Source organism: Muntiacus reevesi, chromosome 1, assembly GCF_963930625.1.
Source record: "Muntiacus reevesi chromosome 1, mMunRee1.1, whole genome shotgun sequence".
NCBI classification, from domain to species: Eukaryota; Metazoa; Chordata; class Mammalia; order Artiodactyla; family Cervidae; genus Muntiacus; species Muntiacus reevesi.
In genome coordinates this window covers 33,191,703-33,210,437 of record NC_089249.1, presented here as the reverse complement: position 1 = coordinate 33,210,437, position 18,735 = coordinate 33,191,703, and the positions used below count along the sequence as shown (strand labels likewise).

Below are 18,735 nucleotides of genomic sequence, written 5' to 3'. Positions count from 1 at the left end.
ATACATTCAGTGCAACACTGCCAAAGATTTGTGTGAAATGCCCACCAGGTAAGAGAGCTAACAATTCCTGAAAGGAAAAGATTTCAGTAGTCCAAAAACAAACAAACAAACAAAACCGAACAGATGTCCGTTGCACTTAGAAGGGGCTAAGCAAGGTTGACTTCCAAGTATTTCCATCTAGGTGGATGGTGATGTTGGTAGAAAATGCAGACAGAAATATTCCCAATGTAGTGATCATATCTCACTATACACAAACACAGAATCACTACATTGTACACCTGAAATGAACATGTTACATGTCAATTATATCGCAATTTTAAAAAGGAAAGAAAGAAAAGGTAAATGCAAATACAGAAGCAGTTTGAGCTCATAGGCAGAGCTGTTTGTAAAATGCTGAATTTAAAGGGCCTGGAGGACATTCGAATGAGGTCATCTCTTAGAAACAAGGAGTCGGTAGCATAGCAGAAAAACGGACACTTAAATTTTTAAATGAAAATTGTTTCGAGTTAGGGTGCACCCTGAGGTGTGATGTGGGAAACCCACTACAATTTCTAATGGGGAAATTCTTCAGCAGAAGAACTGCTTGTTGTCCAAGTTGCCTATTTTATTAGTGTCCATACAATATCAAGCTCCGCGGAAGCCTTCCGGTCAGGACGGGGCTCTCGATGCCGGACTTTGGCTTGGGGGTCAAGCAGGCGGAGCCTACTGGCCCCGCGAGCGACCCACGGACTACAACTCCCGGCGTGCCCCGCGAGGGGGGGGCGGGATCGGAGGTGGGCGGGGCCGGGAACAGCCACCCCCGCGGGCAGTCGGGCGGGGAGATCGGGCGGCGCCGAGCTGAGGTGGCGAGACAAGAGCTCCCGGATGTGGAGAAGCTGGGGAGAAGGCGTGGGAGGAAGATGGACTCGGTGGAGAAGGGGGCCGCCACCTCCGTCTCCAACCCGCGGGGGCGACCCTCTCGGGGCCGGCCGCCGAAGCTACAGCGCAACTCCCGCGGCGGCCAGGGCCGAGGGGTGGAGAAGCCCCCGCATATGGCGGCCCTCATCCTGGCCCGGGGCGGCAGCAAGGGCATCCCCCTGAAGAACATTAAGCACCTGGCGGGGGTCCCGCTCATTGGCTGGGTCCTGCGTGCGGCCCTGGACTCGGGGGTCTTCCAGAGGTGCGCATGTGCGAGAGTGGGCGGCGCGGCCTGGGCGGGGGTCGAAAGGGGGAGCCGGGCCGCCGGAGGGGCCAGGGCTCAAGGGGCCGCGGCCCCCGGAAGGGGTGCACAAGATCCGGAGTGCCTGGGGCCCGGCTGCCCGCGGGGGAGGCGGGGCTCCAGTTTCTTCCTTGTTCCGTAACTGCTAATAGCCATGAACTTGGGACTGTTCCTGCCCCAGCCCTTGAGAATTGACACCCATAAAAAGGGAGATTTCCTCTTCTCAAAAGTCTCCGCGGCCCAGGTTGACCTCTTAGGGTAAAGGCAAGGAGGCCAGCCTTGTGAAACGTCTGCGATAATAACTCCTTTAGACGGAGGCCACTAGCTTTCCCCTGTTGCTCAGCGTCTGCTACCCACCTGGTGCTGATCGATTAAGGAGGCGTCAGGCTCATGAATGGAGTGGGATGTCAAGGCTTTTCTCATTTCCAGCTCAGCTTGGAGATCCTTTCCTGACCTTTGGAAAATACTCTAAGCCTGTTGTGAGTCAGCACAATCTAGAAAGCTGCCCACATTTGTACCTGGGTGCGAGACAGTGGAAAAGCGTACCGCGGGGCTGTTTCATGAAATGCTTCTAAAAGATTTGATCATACCTTTGGAACCTCGTTTGCCCTAAGGACGGTTTTAATTGTGCATCATTTAAGAGACATGGCCATATGCCATGTTAGTCATGAGTTATGTCATTCATAAAAGGGAGGAGGCTTTCTGTGCCAAGAATGAATTTACACATGGTAATTTCAACCTAATTGTGCTTGAATTTGTTCCCCGTGAAAAGTAAATTATCTTCACCTTTTGATTTTCGAGTTTTGGTTTTTAAAGAGATGGCTGTCTCTGGAGCATATTAATTACATACATTAATATGTGGATAAATGATTTTCATTTAACCGAACATGTTTACAAGGGAGATACCAAAATAGTATAAGTTTACTAATTTTCTTGATGTTTTTATCCAAAGGAAGTCTTGGGTGGTGCTGGGTGAATAGGAGCCTGCACACAAAGATATTAATAACAGTAATGTAACAGGAAGTGTGCAGAGGAGAGATAGGGAAAGACTTGGGGATTTCGTTCAATTCAGTAAACAATGAGGCTGAGTTTCTGCCATACACATCCAAGGGGATTACAAGATGACTGTGACGTGGTTCTTTCCCTGTGAAACTCACAGACTTTGGGACATTTTTACCTCCTTACAAAAGGTGCACACTGGAAAACAAAAAGGATCGAGAGAAGGTGCATCTAAGTAGTGATGTAATAAAACCCTATTTCTGTGACATAAACCAGAGATCAAAATCACATTCTTAATAGATTTGAGAACAGAACTCCTTTACAACTCCGATTGCATATGTCAGGGAACGCTTTTCAAACTGGCTTAACCTTAAAAAAGGTAGGGTGTGTTTGAGATACAAATTGAAGAGCAAAAATGATTCATTCATTCTGCAAATATTTATTGACTACTTACTATGTGACAGGCACTGTTATGTTTACTTAACCAGGAGTTTAGCAGCAGGGTCCATCTATAGACGGAGCTGCCATTATAATAGGAAGAAGATAGTTAATATACTGTACTGTATCAGGTAGTAATTCATATTTTTAAGAAAAAGAAAGTAAGGGGATGGTGCCCTTGATCACCATAATCCTCTATTTCTTGGTTCCTCTAAGGCTCTCCCTTTTATGGTATGGGGGTGGTTTTGCTGAAAACTGCGAAACTTTCTACACATAACAACTCTATCCAAGCCTCTGTGGTTAACCAAACTCCCTCATGGTTTCTAACGACTTAAAGCCCTTGTTCTTAGGATGATTCTAGCCCCATAAAAGGAGTGCTCAATGCTGCCAGGAGGATTTACCTTCTTTCTGGCAGGTAGCCCCTATACACCCTCCTTCAACAGTTAATTTAGGAAGCTTGTAATTATCCATTCATTCTCTTCCCTTTGAGGTCTAATCTACCACCCCAAAGGGGTAGGTTTGAATATAATTGACCTGTTCTAAAGCTGTAGTCAGTTTGGAGCAGCCTTCCTGCTTCTCACCTTCTACTTTCTTCAGAAATTCTATCTACCCTGTGAAGGAATTGGAGAAAACTGTAGCTCACCCGATTTGTATTTCAGGCCTGGAGATTACTTTGTCCAAAATCATTTTGACTTAATTGAGTTTCTAGCCTCCTTAGAATCAAAGTTAACAATACTTTCAAGGTTGCTAACTTTGCCCATTAACTTACATAGTTAACAGTCAAGAAAATATTGCTGAGATATTATTTTCATTTAGTAAAAAGTCATTGTGAGAGCTGAGTTTGTAAGAGCTTGGTTTTCAACAGTGGTTGAATGCTGTGTAAGTAAATCTTAGAGTGAATCGATTTTTTTACATGTTGCCTAATATACTTGTGAAAAATAAACATAAGTGTTGGTTTCACTTTAGGGTGTGGATTTATGATTAATGAAAGGCCTGGGCTGTGTTGTCCTTGAAATGGCAGTTTATGATTTGAAGTTTCTGTTATAGGGATCATGGTTGATACTCCTGTTCATCCTGTTAGATGTAGTATGACTTCATTTGAGGCTAAAGCCATTGGCATTCCACTTTGACGTTTACTTTATACTTGATTTTAAATTTTATTAAAAAGGCCTGTTTGTTCATTTGCTCATCCTTTCCTCTTGCGCTTGCTAATGTAATGATGCCCCTGTGGAAATGATTGACTTCCTTATGATGATGTAATAAATGATGATTATTGTATTTAAAGTGTACATGTAGGGTGGTGTTTTCATATTCATAGTGCCATTGCCTTACATAATACATATAAATTAAACGTTTGGCCCTTTGAAGGTCTGAAAGCAAAACTTCAGTTTTCCTTCAAACAGAGCTAGTGTGAGGATTAAATGAGACTGTCAACTGTTCCTTTATCACCATTCCTATTATTTTCAATAGCTATTACTTACTAAATATTTATTCTATATTGTGGTTTAGATTGATTTTTCATAACAGCCATATTTGGTAATTGCTGTCATTGTCACCTCTGTTTTAGTGAACATTTAGGCTTAGGGAGATTTGGCCTCAGGTCATATAACTAGCTTGTGGTAGAGCCAAGACTTGAAGCCCTTCCCTCAGAGTCCATGCTCTTAACCCTTTACTGTTTCATTCATTCAGCAAGTATATATTGAGCACCTGTTATATAGCAGGCACTATAAAAATACTTTGTAAGAAGTAAAGCATTATAGAAAGGCCAGTTATTGTTTCCTGGCCATTCTCTATTTCTACTAGTAGGTTGAGAATTTCTCATGTCTGAATTTTGCATCCCTGGTGTCCAGGGAAGGGCCTATAACAGACTATGCAGTCAGGAAATGTATTTCCATTTCATGAAAGAAGGAATGAATGAATAATGAAAGAAGAAACATAGGCAAACCTCTGTTTTTATTTACCTTTAAGCATTTCCAAAAGATCACTGAATCCTGAGGTGTTGAATGTTTATTGCAGTAAAGATCAGGATATTAAAGTAAATGGCTTCAGTAATTTATTTCAGTTAGTGATTTAACTAGATGTCAAAAGACTAGTCTCTTTTACTGTTAACTTTTTACTTTATTACCATCACCACCCTCCTTTTATCCTCTCTTTAAAAAATTTACTGAGTTTTCATTGGCACTTCAGTTTGTTATATACCTTTGTGACATTTTCCAGTAAAAAACTTATCCCAAAACTATTTCCTATTTTGTAGTGGAGGGAAATGAGGGCTTCTGTATTCTGCCTTTTGCAGAATGACATGAATAGATATGACACACTTGACCTCTAGTCAATGGCTCATCTTGTTTATTAGGCTTCCTCTGAAAAAAATTAAGGGGCAGGCTAGGGGTTTATTGACTTTATCTCTAGATTTAAATCTTCCTTCTGCCAATAGTAAAGGGAATTTCTTAAATCTAGAGGTGTTAGGAATTTTTCTTGAGTTTCTTTCTTTTCACTCTTGACAGTTGAGCATAGATGTTTGAAACATGCATTTTCTCTTTCATTCAGTAGATGTTGAATGAAAGGGGTGAAAGAAATACAGTTGACCCTTGAACTATATGAGGATTGGGGTGCCAACTCCCCTCCTCAGCCAGGGCAGTCAGAAGTCCCAGATCAGCTTTTGATCTCCCAGAACTTAACTATTAGTAGCCTACTGTTGACCAAACCCTTCCTAATATCATAAACATATTTTTTTTTGGGTTTGTTTTTTAATTTACGTCTATCCTGGTGGCTCAGATGATAAAGAATCTGCCAGCAATGCAGGAGACTCGGGTTTGATCCCAGAGTTGGGAAGATCCCCTGGAGAAGGGAATGTCCCCTGGAGAAGGGAGTGGTTACCCACTTCAGTATTCTTGCCTGCAGAATTCCATGGATAGAGGAGCATGGCAGGCTACAGTTCATGGGGTCGTAAAGAGTCAAACACAACTGAGCATCCAACTTTTTAAATTTATTTTTTTAATTGAAGAAATAATTCTTTAAATTCTGTAGTGCTTTACAGTTTTCAAAAGTTTTACACACATGATTTCATGTAATCTGATTTTTTTCTCCCTACCCCTATATTGGCCCTGCCTCTTTCCCTCTCCCCACTGGTAACCACTAGTTCTCTATATCTGAGACACATTATGCTTTATTTAGTTTTATTTATTTTCATTATTTATTGACACATTTTATATATTTATTATGTAGTATGTTACAGTAAAGTAAGCTAGAGAAAAGAAAATGTTATCAAGGAAATCATAAGGAAGACAAAATACATTTACAGTACTTGGCTATATTGATATCATAATTTTACTTTGTTTACAAGATGAATCATCTATCAGTACCTACATCAACGTTGTCTTATATGATACAAAACACTGTAGATATTACATATATTACTAACACTGAACATCAAAAATGAAAAGATATTGTGAAAAAGAAATTCATATTTATCTACAGGCATAATGATTTAGGCATTGATAACAAAGAAGCAGCTATATGATTGCTTTGTTGTAGTCTAGGGCTTCCCTGGTGGCTCAGTGGTAAAGAACCCAGCTGCTAATGCTGGAGACTAGGGTTCGGTCCCTGGGTCAAAAAGATCCCTTGGAGAAGGAAATGGCAACCCGCTGCAATATTCTTGCCTGGGAAATCCCATGGACAGAGTTGTCTGGCAGGCTACAGTCCTTGGGGTCACAAAGAGTTGGACAGGACTTAGCAACTAAACAACAATAATGGTGGTCTATTTTAATCAGTATGATTGCTTCATGGTAGCCTAGCCCACACACACTAATGAATGAATCATTATAAAAACTTTATGGTATACAGTATTACAGTCATATTCATAATACAGTGTCAGAAACATTGTTTCATTTTTTAAAAGCCAAAAGTGCAACATTACTGAAAGTGATAGTGAAGTAGCTCAGTGGTGTCTGACTCTTTGTGACCTCAGGCTTCTCCGTCCATGGGATTTTCCAGGCAGAGTACTGGAGTGGGTTGCCATTTCCTTCTCCAGGAGATCTTCCCATCTCAGGGATTGAACCTGGGTCTCCCTCACTGTAGGCAGATGCTGCAACATTATTAGCTTTATATTAAGTATCATTCATCTTATACGTATGTGAGGGTAGACTTTGATCTACATGAAAGTAAAGTAAAGTGAAAGACTCAGTCATGTCTACTCTTTGTGACCCCATGGACTGTAGCCTGCCAGGCTCCTCTGTCCTCAGAATTCTCTAGTCAAGCATACTAGAGTGGGTTGCCATTTCCTACTTCAGGGGATCTTCCTGACCCAGGGATCAAACCCAAGTCTCCTGCGTTATGGGCACATTCTTTACTATCTGAGCCACCAGGGAAACCCATTATCTACATATGTTTCATGCATTCATAGCATACCTAACTTTATTTTTTCTGATAGTACTAGGCTGCACAGTTTGCAATTTAGTTCACACTGTTGCAGATCTCCTTAAATTTTCCCATACATTTATTGAAAAAAATTCACACAGTTAGGTGTAGGTTAAGGATCAAACCTGTGTAGGTTAAGGATCAACTGTTTGTGCATATACCAAAGAAGGCATTCAGATGTCTTTGTGGAATGTCAGTCTAAAAGCACTGTGGCTAGAGTAAAACATTCTGTTTCTAGCAATGGAAATTTATAAAGGTTGAGAAAACTTCAGTAGAGACTAGTGTGCATCTCCCAAATAATGTTTTATATTTTACTGTGAGCTATCATCTTACAAAGTGCAAAAGGTCAGCTATGTAAGGTGTGGGTAAAGGAGCTGTTACACTAAGCTCTCCGGAGCCAGTCAAGTCATTTTCTCCACGACTTTGATTGTTATTGGTGGCTTCACCCAGTTGATTCTGTATTCAGATATTTATGTACCCATTGTTAGTTGCCGCCATCCCGCCCAAAAAGAGTTGGCTTGTCTGACTGTTTTGGGCATATGTCTTTACTAAGCTTGAAACTCAGCCTTGTGATTTGGCTAAGCCACGTCCATTTTTTTTCTCAGCAGGCATATTAACTATACAGTGTTTCGGATTTTGATGGGAAAAAAGAAATAGTATCTTCTTTATTTCCTTTAGATTTGAACTTCCAGTGTTACTAGTATTTTTAATAAACCATTATCCTTAAAAAGGTCCATTTTTTCTAATTTTATAAAATATCTAGGGCTGTGTAAACAGTATGTATATAAATGTTATATATAATATAAATATAAATATTACATCTGGGACCACATTTATATTTCAAGCATTTAAAAATGTGGTCTCCATAGAAAATTCTTTATTTTTCTCTAAATTTTATATTGCTTTGAATCTGTAACATTATTTTGATGGTACAAAAACTATTCTAACATTATGTAAACTGTATTTTGGGGGTTGCAGAGCTCCTTTTTATCTTTTTGGTTTTTTTTTTTTTTTTTAGTGATTTGGCTTTTTTTTTTTTTTTTTTTAATATCTGTACAGTGTATGGGTTTCAACAGACCATGATGAAATTGAGAATGTGGCCAAACAGTTTGGTGCACAAGTTCACCGAAGAAGTTCTGAAGCTTCAAAAGACAGTTCTACCTCACTAGATGCCATCATAGAATTTCTTAATTATCACAATGGTATGAATTTGACTAATAGTTTATTCAAAATTTTATGTAATTTCCAACTTGTTACTCATTTCACAAGACTTGTTTAACATTTGAATTTAGATCTTAGTATTACTTGCTTGCAAAGAACTTCATTTTGATGTTCTTTTCATTTGTCTTGTCTTGTTAAGAGGTTGACATTGTAGGAAATATTCAAGCTACTTCTCCATGTTTACATCCTACTGATCTTCAAAAAGTTGCAGAAATGATTCGAGAAGAAGGATACGATTCTGTTTTCTCTGTTGTGAGACGGCATCAATTTCGATGGGGTGAAATTCAGAAAGGAGGTAATCTATTGTATTGATTTTTATTTTAACTCATCTTACAGAAAATTAATTTTTCTTATGTAAATATTCTTTGGGAGTAGGAGAGTTAAAAAGGGAGCAGTAAAATAGAACATGGGATTTTTATCGCTATAGTAGATAATAACATTTATAATCAGTTCTAAATCTTGTGATTGTTGAGACAAAGCAATGGAAACCAAATTAATTCTCTTTCTTTTTACAAAGGATTATTTTAACCCTCTATTTGTATTTTGAGGCAAATATCCCATTTTTCTAGAGCAGATACTTTTTGTTATTCTACCTATGAATCATATAGAATGGTGGGAATAGAAGTCTTCCACCAAAAAGTTCTGGAGAACCTCAAGAATGAATCTGTAGAATTGCTTTGTAAAGTTCACAACTTCTTATGCCAAAAGAGTACTGTAACATTTAGTTAGACCTTATTTCTCTCCAGACAAACTAGCAAAATATGTCACAAAGAATAGAATTACCAACAAATAGGTAAATGAAACATACATGAAGAAATGCAGTATGATTTCTGTTCAGTCCTGACATTTGTTGAGGGTAGGAAAACTGGGCCAATTGTCTCTAACCTGTGTTTGATTTAAAGGAGATAGTAAGAAAGATGCAGTAAAAATGGAGAAGGTCCACAAAAGAGCTATTAAGATAAGAAGAAAAGTTATAGGCAGAAAATGATTTTCAGTCTCTAAATGTGAATGTCATCAAAATTAATAAAATATATCAGTGACTAGTTTATTGATTTCATTCAATAAACAATTGTTGAGTATCTTCTCTGTAGCAAATTCATTGTTTTATATATATAGTATTTTGAACTTATTCACTAAATATCAAGGGGCTTCCCTCGTAGCTCAGTCGGTGAAGAATCTGCCTGCAATGCAGGAGACCCAGGTTCAATTCCTGGGTCAGGAAGATCCCCTGGAGAAGGAAATGGCAACCTACTCCAGTATTCTTGCCTGACAATCCCATGGACAGAGGAGCCTGGCAGGCTGCAGTCCATGGGGCCACAAGAGTCAGACACGACTTAGTGACTAAACCACCACCACTAAATATCAAAAATAAAATATAGGAAGAATTAAAGCTTGAAAAGCACACTTTTGAATAAGTCAAGGAAACCCAGTGTTAAACTGAATGTTGAGCTTTATATGATAAAGTTTTATATGATTAAAGTTTAAAAAGGTTGGAAAATACCTATACATATCAACAAATACAAATTTGCAAAAAGTTTAGCGAAAAGGCAAGGGAATTCCAGTATGTACTATAGTATGCTATTAATAAAATGTACATAGGTTTGACTCTGCCAGCCCCCAGGTTGCATTTCTAGGAAAGAAATTATAGAGAAATATGCCAATAATGGAGAGAAAAAATCCACTTAAATACCCTGCAAAACTAGATTATCCATAAAATCAAATACTTTACAACCATTAAGAACAGTACTGTAATATGTACTCTGTGACATAGTCAGATGTCCCAAGCTTTTCACTTTAGAATTAAGCAAGTATTAATGTATTTGTCAGGTATCTCCTCTATGCATGCTTGAATCTGGCTGCTGGGACTTACTGCTTACAGAGTGTATGGTCTAATGATGTCAGCATTTTAAATATCAGTAATGAAATGTTATTAAAATACATAATAACTATAAACCGTGTATGAGATACATATCTACTAGGACAGTTCGGGCCTAAAAAGAAAAGTATAAGGATACTATGGGAGGGTGTGATCTGGGGACTTCAGGAACAGCCTTGGAATCACATGTAAGATTCAGTGGAGAAAAATACTATAGGACCTTTAACAGAAAGGCTTCATTTATTATATCATGGTGTAATTAATGTTGATATTGTTTGGCCTTCATTATTACTAATGATAAACATAATTTATTGTTATGTATATTTTATATTAGTAGTTTTTAAATTACTGGTAAGAATGTTTCATACATTATATAAGCATTTCCCATCAATATGTAAGGTTCAATAATTTAATGAGGAAATAGTCATTTTTCAGTAATTCCATAAATGTTTCTCAACCACATTAGATAAATAATACACACATTGTATTTCTATAGAAGCACATAGTGTGCAATAGATTTAAAGGGCTCAAATATTGAATATCAGAATTTTATGACAAGTTCAGTTCTTTGGCAACTAAGGTTGCTTTTATGTCCTCCCAAAGCATTATATTTGTATGAATCCCTTAAAACCTTAATTATTCAGGATTTCTCCATAAGATACTTTATTTTCCTCTTATTATTATTGAAAGGCAAAGATTAATCATCAGAATTATTTATCAGAATTATTATCAATATATCATCTGAGAGTTGTTATCAGAGGTTTTGTTCCTTTAAAAAAATCTTCTAAATTGTTTATTTAGAAACAGAAATATTCTACATTTTGAGTTTATTTTTGTTTGCTTTTTTAAAAAAATTACTGAATGAACTATTTCAGTGTTCAGAGCACCTGGGACTTATTGTAGCTTTTTGCCTTTAGTTCGTGAAATGACTGAGCCTCTGAATTTGAATCCAGCTAAACGACCTCGTCGACAAGACTGGGATGGAGAATTATATGAAAATGGCTCATTTTATTTTGCTAAAAGACATTTGATAGAGATGGGTTACTTACAGGTTTGTGCTCTCGTTTTGGAAAAAATCTTTTAAACCCTTTTGTGTATGTACTTTGAGTTCTAAGAAAAGCAGTATGGCACTGTTCATAAAGGAAAGTATCAACCCCTAGAGGAAAAGGAGTAACTGACAAGATTTATCATCTGAGGCATTTATCTGGCACACTTACCCCAAACTGATCTGGGATACATTCAGTGAATATGCGAAGGATTCTGCTACAATTCTAACATTAAGATAAGAAATCAACTATTGAGTATTCTACTTATGTTGTGGTATTCATATTATTTCATTCAAAACTCTGTTTTTAATCCATGGTTGTATTATTGTCAAGTTGTGGTTGTACAGTTAAATAATCTTTACAGCTTTTAAAAGAGACAAAAAAAAAAAAAATGCAGCAGTATAGTAGAGGCGAAAGAGCAGCAACCTAGGCATTAGGAAAACCAGATTATAGTAATATCTCTATCTGTAACTATTTAACCTTGAACATATCATTTTATCTGTTCTGAATCTTAGTGGTCTCCTTTTACAATAAGTACTCTCATTTTATAATAAGTGGGTTGGATGCCTGTCTCAGCTTTAGAGCTTACATGGTCATATCATATACTATTTGTTCATTTTAGTTACAGGTATTGTTGATTCAACACCTACTGTTGATCATATGAAATACTACATAGGTTATCTCATATAATGAAATAAAGTGGATGTTCCTAGTTTTGTTTCAGAGGAAGAAATGGCAGCTCTGAAAAATGAAGTCATTGGCTCAAAGCAAAAACAAGTTGTAAATGGCATTGTTAGGATTTTAATTCAGATCCTTATGTTACTCAAAAAATAGCATTTTAAAACCCCCAAACTCTACTGTTTATAGTAAAAATTCTAATGTGACTCGTTCTCTAAGGGGAAGAAATTTTCCAGTCTTCTGGTCAGTAGGCAAACCGTAGGCTAGCTGTTCAGTTAAGTTTGAGTATTCAGGAAAATTAGATTTGACATCTATAGGTACAACTCTCCCTATGCTCTTTGCTAAGGGGGACTGTAATTTGACCCTTTCCTAAGCGTGGAGAAAAATAGAAGTTCCTCATTGTAACAAGATTTGTAAAGAGACTGACAACTGTGAAAAATGTAAATTTTCAGTAATTGATCTTGACCTTTCAATGATTACAATCATAAGAAGCGCCTCAGCCTTCTTGCCCTATGCATACCCCAGGATCATGACGCTCATTGCTCTTGCTTTTGCCCACATGTGATCCATTCAGTTATTGTTGACTCCTGTCTGTACCTCAGGGGTCAGTTCTGTGCAGTAGATATTACAGTTCCTTTTCCTCCCCAGTCTGACCCCTATTGCAAATAGGAACAGAAGTTCCCAAAATACTTACACTGCTACTTTTGGATGATGATGGAAGAGACTTACCAGAACAAAGGGACTACAGCTAGGGATCCTCAGAAACTTCCTTGTGGTCAGACCCCTGGAGGATATGTACTGTTTCTACTCTCGTTCAGTGTTAAAATAGAATTCTAAGAAATGGGAACTTGCACTGTGTAGGTAGCATTTGAAAAGGGGTAAGAAGTGTATGAAGCTCTCCCCTCCAAAAGAAATTGCTTGTTGTATGTCTGATATTGCTGGGTTATTCATCTTTCTTAGTACTGTAGCAGTGAATTCATTGTTCTGTATTTTAATAAATTTGTGGATAAGCGTGAATGCGTGTTGACAATAGTCCTCACGGCACTCATAATGTGTTTAGGGTGGGAAGATGGCGTACTACGAGATGCGAGCCGAGCACAGTGTGGACATCGATGTGGACATTGATTGGCCTATTGCAGAACAAAGAGTATTAAGGTGAAAACAAGACCTCACAGCCTTTGCACTAGATCATACATTATTTTTAGTAGATGCATTTAAATTCACTTTTAGACACTGATTTCTGATCCTCCAAACATCTTAGAATCTTTTGTAATATTTTGCTTACGTGAGGAAGACATATACATAAAATTTGCCTATAGATGGCTTATTCAGTAGCTTCAGAATCACATAGTTTAGTTGAACCACACTTAAAGTTCTTGCACTATAAGCTGAAGTGTGTATGTGAAGTAACTTGAAAAGGCAATGTTTGAATAATTGGATGGGAATGAATTATCAAGTTTATTGGTGTTAGCCAGATGAGAGGGAATGATTAGTTTCACACTTGGATTCAAAGGTCTGTTTTGGTTTCTTTTAGATACGGTTATTTTGGCAAAGAGAAACTGAAGGAGATAAAACTTTTTGTTTGCAATATTGATGGATGTCTCACCAATGGCCACATTTATGTATCAGGAGACCAAAAAGAAATAATATCTTATGATGTAAAAGATGCTATTGGGATAAGTTTATTAAAGAAAAGTGGTATTGAGGTATGTGCCCCCTGAACATAGCAATGTTTTTCAAGATTGTAACATAGGGTCAAGGTACATGTGACTGAAATAAAAGATTTACATTTTTATTATTATCAATTAAAGAGTCTCAAATTTAACCTTGACATGCCTAGAAAATTATGCTGTTTTTACTTTTAGGTGAGTAGAATTAGGAATCTGTCAACAAATAGATTTCTTGTTTATTTAATGAATGTGAACATATTATTTTAAATAGGTGCTACCTAATATTTCCCATAGGATCTTGCAGCCAGAAAGATTTCATAGAAAATAGGTGTCAGCATTTGGAAGAAAGCAAATATCAGATGGATTTTTTAAAAAATGTAGCTTATTCTTGTGATCCTTTGGACTGCAAGGAGATCCAACCAGTCCATCCTAAAGGAAATCAGTCCTGAATATTCATTGGAAGGACTGATGTTGAAGCTGAAACTCCAATACTTTGGCCACCTGATACGAAGAGCTGACTCATTGGAAAAGACCCTGATGCTGGGAAGGATTGAAGGCGGGAGGAGAAGGGGATGACAGAGGATGAGATGGTTGAATGGCATCACCGACTCAATGGACTCCTTGAGTAAACTCAGGGAGTTGGTGATGGACAGGGAGGCCTGGTGTGCTGCAGTCCATGGGGTCATAAAGAGTCAGACACAACTGAGTGACTGAACTGAACAGAACTGATTCTTACAATTGGATATTTTAATTCAAAGTAACAATATTTATTTGTATTTTCAAAAATGAAGTTTAAGATGATTTATTATGGTTCATTAGAGATCTTAAATACGTGTTCCTGAGCAGGTCGAAAGACAAGTTATAGACTTTCCTCTGAATAAAATGAATTATAGGGGAATCTTAGATTGCTAATAGACAATGTATGTTTTATATTTTTACCTGTAAATAGATTACTTTCCATTGTGGAAAACAGTCTTTCACCTTTATTGGACTACTAGAAATAAAATCTGCTGAAACTTCATCATTTTAAAATAAGTTAGTTGATTTTTCTTAACTAGTCCTTCAAAGGACTACTCACTTGTGATTTGTATTATTTAAAAGGTATTATTTTATTGTGAGTGATGTCTGTTTTCTCACTTTGCCCTTTTATTTTTTAGGTGAGGTTAATCTCAGAAAGGGCCTGTTCAAAGCAGACCCTCTCCTCCTTAAAACTGGATTGCAAAATGGAAGTCAATGTGCCAGATAAACTTGCAGTTGTAGATGAATGGAGAAAAGAAATGGGCCTGTGCTGGAAAGAAGTGGCATATCTTGGTTGGTATCCTTCTTTTCAGCCATAATAATGGAAAGCCATAATTAAGCAAAGAGATACTTTAATATTTATTATCTTTCACTGAAAACAATTCAAATTTCCATACATTTAATAATTAAAAATTTCAGTAGATACATGTAGAACAAATTTAAAATAAACACTCTTAACCAACATTTTATTAGTAGTATTTGGTCTATATTATAGTAATAGTTGTATTCAGAAAGGTGAATGTTAGGTCCTGGGGGTTTCTGAAGTTTATCCAATCAGAGGAAAGATAAGAGAGGAAGGTAGAGAGTAAAAGCAAGGCAGGGAGCGGGATATAGTTAGGTCAGTGTGATGGTAATTATCAAGCAGCATACAAATCAGAGCTGTTAAAGGGAGACTGAAGATGTATATCAACAAAATGCAATATGTGGACCTTTTTTGATTTCTGATTCAAATAAATCAACTATAAAAAGACAGTTTTGAGACAGCTGAGGATATTTGAGCATGTACTAGGTTATTAGATGATAGAAAGGAATTACTGTTGATTTTGTTAGTTGGATGATATTGTGTCACTTTCTTAAAAATGTATGTATTATAGGAAGTAGTGAAGTGTTTATGGCTTAAGTATGTTGTCTGGGAATTCCTTCTCCCTTTCCTTCAAAAAACTTCACAGGGAATGGATAAAAATATTGATTAATAAGGCAAAACATTAATAATTATTCCACATAAATTTGGGGTTCTTGCTTATTGGAACTTGTCCTTCATAAAAAAGTTTAAATAATTATAATTTATATGTAGAATTTCTAGTATCTGTAATAGGCATGGCACACAGAGAGGATACTCCATTCTCCTCTAATTGATAAGCATTTATGTTGAATTGCTTAAGAAAAAACACTAGACCTCAAGTATTTACTATTCATAGAAATGCTTTAACTCATTTTGTTCCATCTAATCTGTAGCATTCTTATATGCAGTGTCTGAAGTTGCCAGAACTGTTTATTGACTGCTCTTTGCATTATTTAGAAAGAATATTCCTTATCTCTTTAAATATTCAACCAGTGTTTCTTCGACTTAATAGGAAATGAAGTGTCTGATGAGGAGTGCTTGAAGAAAGTGGGCCTCAGCGGTGTTCCCGCTGACGCCTGTGCCGCTGCCCAGAAGGCTGTTGGATATATTTGCAAAAGCAGTGGAGGCCGTGGTGCTCTCCGAGAGTTTGCAGAGCACATTTTCCTACTCATGGAAAAGGTTATCAATTCATGCCAAAAGTAGAAAGTAGTGTCATGTTGGAAAAGAACATATGCAGCCTTTGTCAGCTGTTTTAACTTTTATTTTTGATTAACTACAATTCCATGCTGTAATGTTAACAGAGTGTGATTTAATTTGTGATCTGTCTAATATCTTTTAAGGCACTCAAACTCTCACTCTGAAACCTTCTATGGAATAACTGTGCTCTACTTTTCCTCTTTATGCGGAATCATTTAGAGATTGATTACAGTCTTTCTCAGATTTTTAGTCAATGCAAGTAAGAACATCATCAAAATTGACTTTGTATCGTACTCTGTAAAGTTGTGCATTTGTGTGCTTTTAATGATGCTGAAACTTTATTTATTTGGGGATAGTTTGTCTGGTAAGACATGCCCTTCTATTAATTAATAAAATTACATTTCACAAACTTGATGAAAACTGCCTTGTCGTTTTAGAAGAGATTTACCAAACGTTGCCCGATTTCCTTTAGACACTGACAGGGCAATCGGTGTGAGAAACAAGCTGAGAAATAGCAGCTGTGGGGCGTCCTGTTGTCCTTCATGTATGGATACAGACAGCGCATACATACAAACAGAGATGTCTGGGTAAATTTGTGTACTGTGAAGGTTATTTATTGATCTGTAGTAAATCATCTGCAATTACCTCTGAGGTCATGGTGATTTTGTATACTAAATTTGGCTATTATTACAATTTTACAGCCACCACAAATCACTCTCCTACCTGGTTAGATTCCAAGAATGGGGCATGAGCTCACACATGTGGACCCTTAGCTAATAAACACTAACCATTTCCTGTGGAACATTTTCATCTATTTCCACTATAAAAAGAGTTCAGGTAAAACTCTAGCAAGAAGCAGGCCACTCAGACTGTGCTATATAGGAAGTTGTTTCTCTGTCAGGGCTGAGTGAATCTGTATAGTTCAAAGACTGCCCCTATAGGCCAGACATAGAAAGTGACGTCGCTCAGTGGTGTCCGACTCTTTGCAACCCCATGGACTGTAGCCTACCAGACTCCTCCCTACATGGGATTCTCCAGGCAAGAGTACTGGAGTGGGTTGCCATTTCCTTCTCCAGGGGATCTTCCCAACTCAGGGATCGAACTGGGGTCTCCTGCATTCCAGGCAGACGCTTTAACCTCTGAGCCACCAGGGAATCCCCTTAGTGCAGACATAAGATAGAAGGAAAAAGGATCCTCTTCTACGTTAATTTCCTTTACATCTTGTCCTGGCTTTACTCCCATCTTTCTTGCTTTCCCGCAGCAACTTCTTTTCTCCAGTCCCCTTAAATTTGCACACTCCCAAAGGTTCTTACCCCTATTCTTGTTCTTCCCAAAGACCACATCTCTATTCAAAATTTCAGCTATAGACTCCATGCAAAATCTAATGACTCTAAAATCTAATGTCCATTGTGAGTTCTGGTTGCATTTCAAATTCATATTATAGGCCAGACACCTGTACCTCATCTCCCAAAGGTCTTATTTTATCATTGGGACATGTGATGTCCCAAACAAGCCTTCCTCAGTTTCTCCATTTCTAGTCAGACACTAAATCTTGAGCTTGACACTATAGCCCAGTGTCCTTTCAGTTTATCTAATACTATTTGCTAGATTGATTATATATTTGCTGTTATCTTTTACAAAATGGATATCACAGAATGTGATCACACATGTCCTAGTCTAAATGTACTCTGGACATGTAATATTTCCAGTTTTGGTTCCTACTAATCCTTGTGGGTCGCTCCACCCCAATCAAGCTATTTGATGTAATTCTCCAACAATACCTCTGTTAGCCTATTCTCAAACCCTACGTTCTAATCACCAAATGAGTTACTCGTTCCTACAAAAACTCCTGCCAAAATATCTCTCATAAATACCATGTGTGAGTATAGATTATACTGGAGTCCTTGCTTCATTTCCATTACCCAAAGCCAAATACAAGGAAACCTTCAGTCCTCGTTGTGACTCTTACTTTCTGTGTGCCCAGTAGTAGGGAATCTTAGTCAAGAAAGTATATGTTCAGCACTGACACGTTAAAAAACTCAGAAGTTGCCAAAACCCCTTCCTTATAAGATGGGCTTCCCTGGTGGCTCAGATGGTAAAGAATCTGCCTGCAATGCGGGTGACCTCATTCAATCCTTGGGAGGATCTCCTGGAGAAGGAAATGGCTATCCACTCCAGTATTCTTGCCTGGAGAATTCCATGGACATAGGAGCCTGACGGGCTATAGTCCATGGGGTCACAAAGAGTCAGACACTGAGCCACTAACACTTTCACTTTCCTCATAAGACAAAACTGCCCAAACAAAATCAATGCCTTTTCTTAGGTCTCTCAAGAGAACTGAGATAGGACAAACATCCAGAATCTGAAGAGGTATACACTTGATAGTGGTTTGCCTGGAGCAAAAGCTGCTGGATGCCATAAATGAACAGGAACAGTTAACTACTAATTTTGAAAGCTGTTGGAGGTTGTGTGAACCAATGTGAGATAGTAGTCATGGAGACTGTAATCATGATGCGTGGAAGTGTAGGACACACTTTCCCTGCAGAAATCACAGAACGGGTCTGAGGATTCAGGAAGACTCCCCATGTGGCCCTGATAGGAGAATAGCCATTGTGAAACCCTTTCTCCCTAGGAAA

General features: G+C 37.9%; 1 protein-coding gene across 1 annotated transcript; it reads left to right on the top strand.

The window, feature by feature from the left end:
• The first annotated feature begins 807 nt into the window (after positions 1-807).
• On the top strand, positions 808-16,519 carry CMAS (cytidine monophosphate N-acetylneuraminic acid synthetase). Its single transcript, XM_065940499.1, has 8 exons — positions 808-1,159; positions 8,111-8,253; positions 8,412-8,567; positions 11,066-11,199; positions 12,933-13,027; positions 13,407-13,578; positions 14,700-14,853; positions 15,915-16,519. The coding sequence occupies exons 1-8, from the start codon at positions 900-902 to the stop codon at positions 16,103-16,105; spliced, it is 1,305 nt and encodes a 434-aa protein (XP_065796571.1). The 5' UTR covers positions 808-899; the 3' UTR covers positions 16,106-16,519.
• The last annotated feature ends 2,216 nt before the right edge of the window (positions 16,520-18,735 follow it).

Bases quoted from the DNA above. Each gene is read 5' to 3' on its own strand.
- CMAS (XM_065940499.1), top strand. From the start codon at position 900: ATGGACTCGGTGGAGAAGGGGGCCGCCACCTCCGTCTCCAACCCGCGG. The intron at 11,200-12,932 runs GTTTGTGCTCTC...TAATGTGTTTAG, and splicing joins TAGAGATGGGTTACTTACAG to GGTGGGAAGATGGCGTACTA. The intron at 14,854-15,914 runs GTTGGTATCCTT...TCGACTTAATAG, and splicing joins GAAAGAAGTGGCATATCTTG to GAAATGAAGTGTCTGATGAG.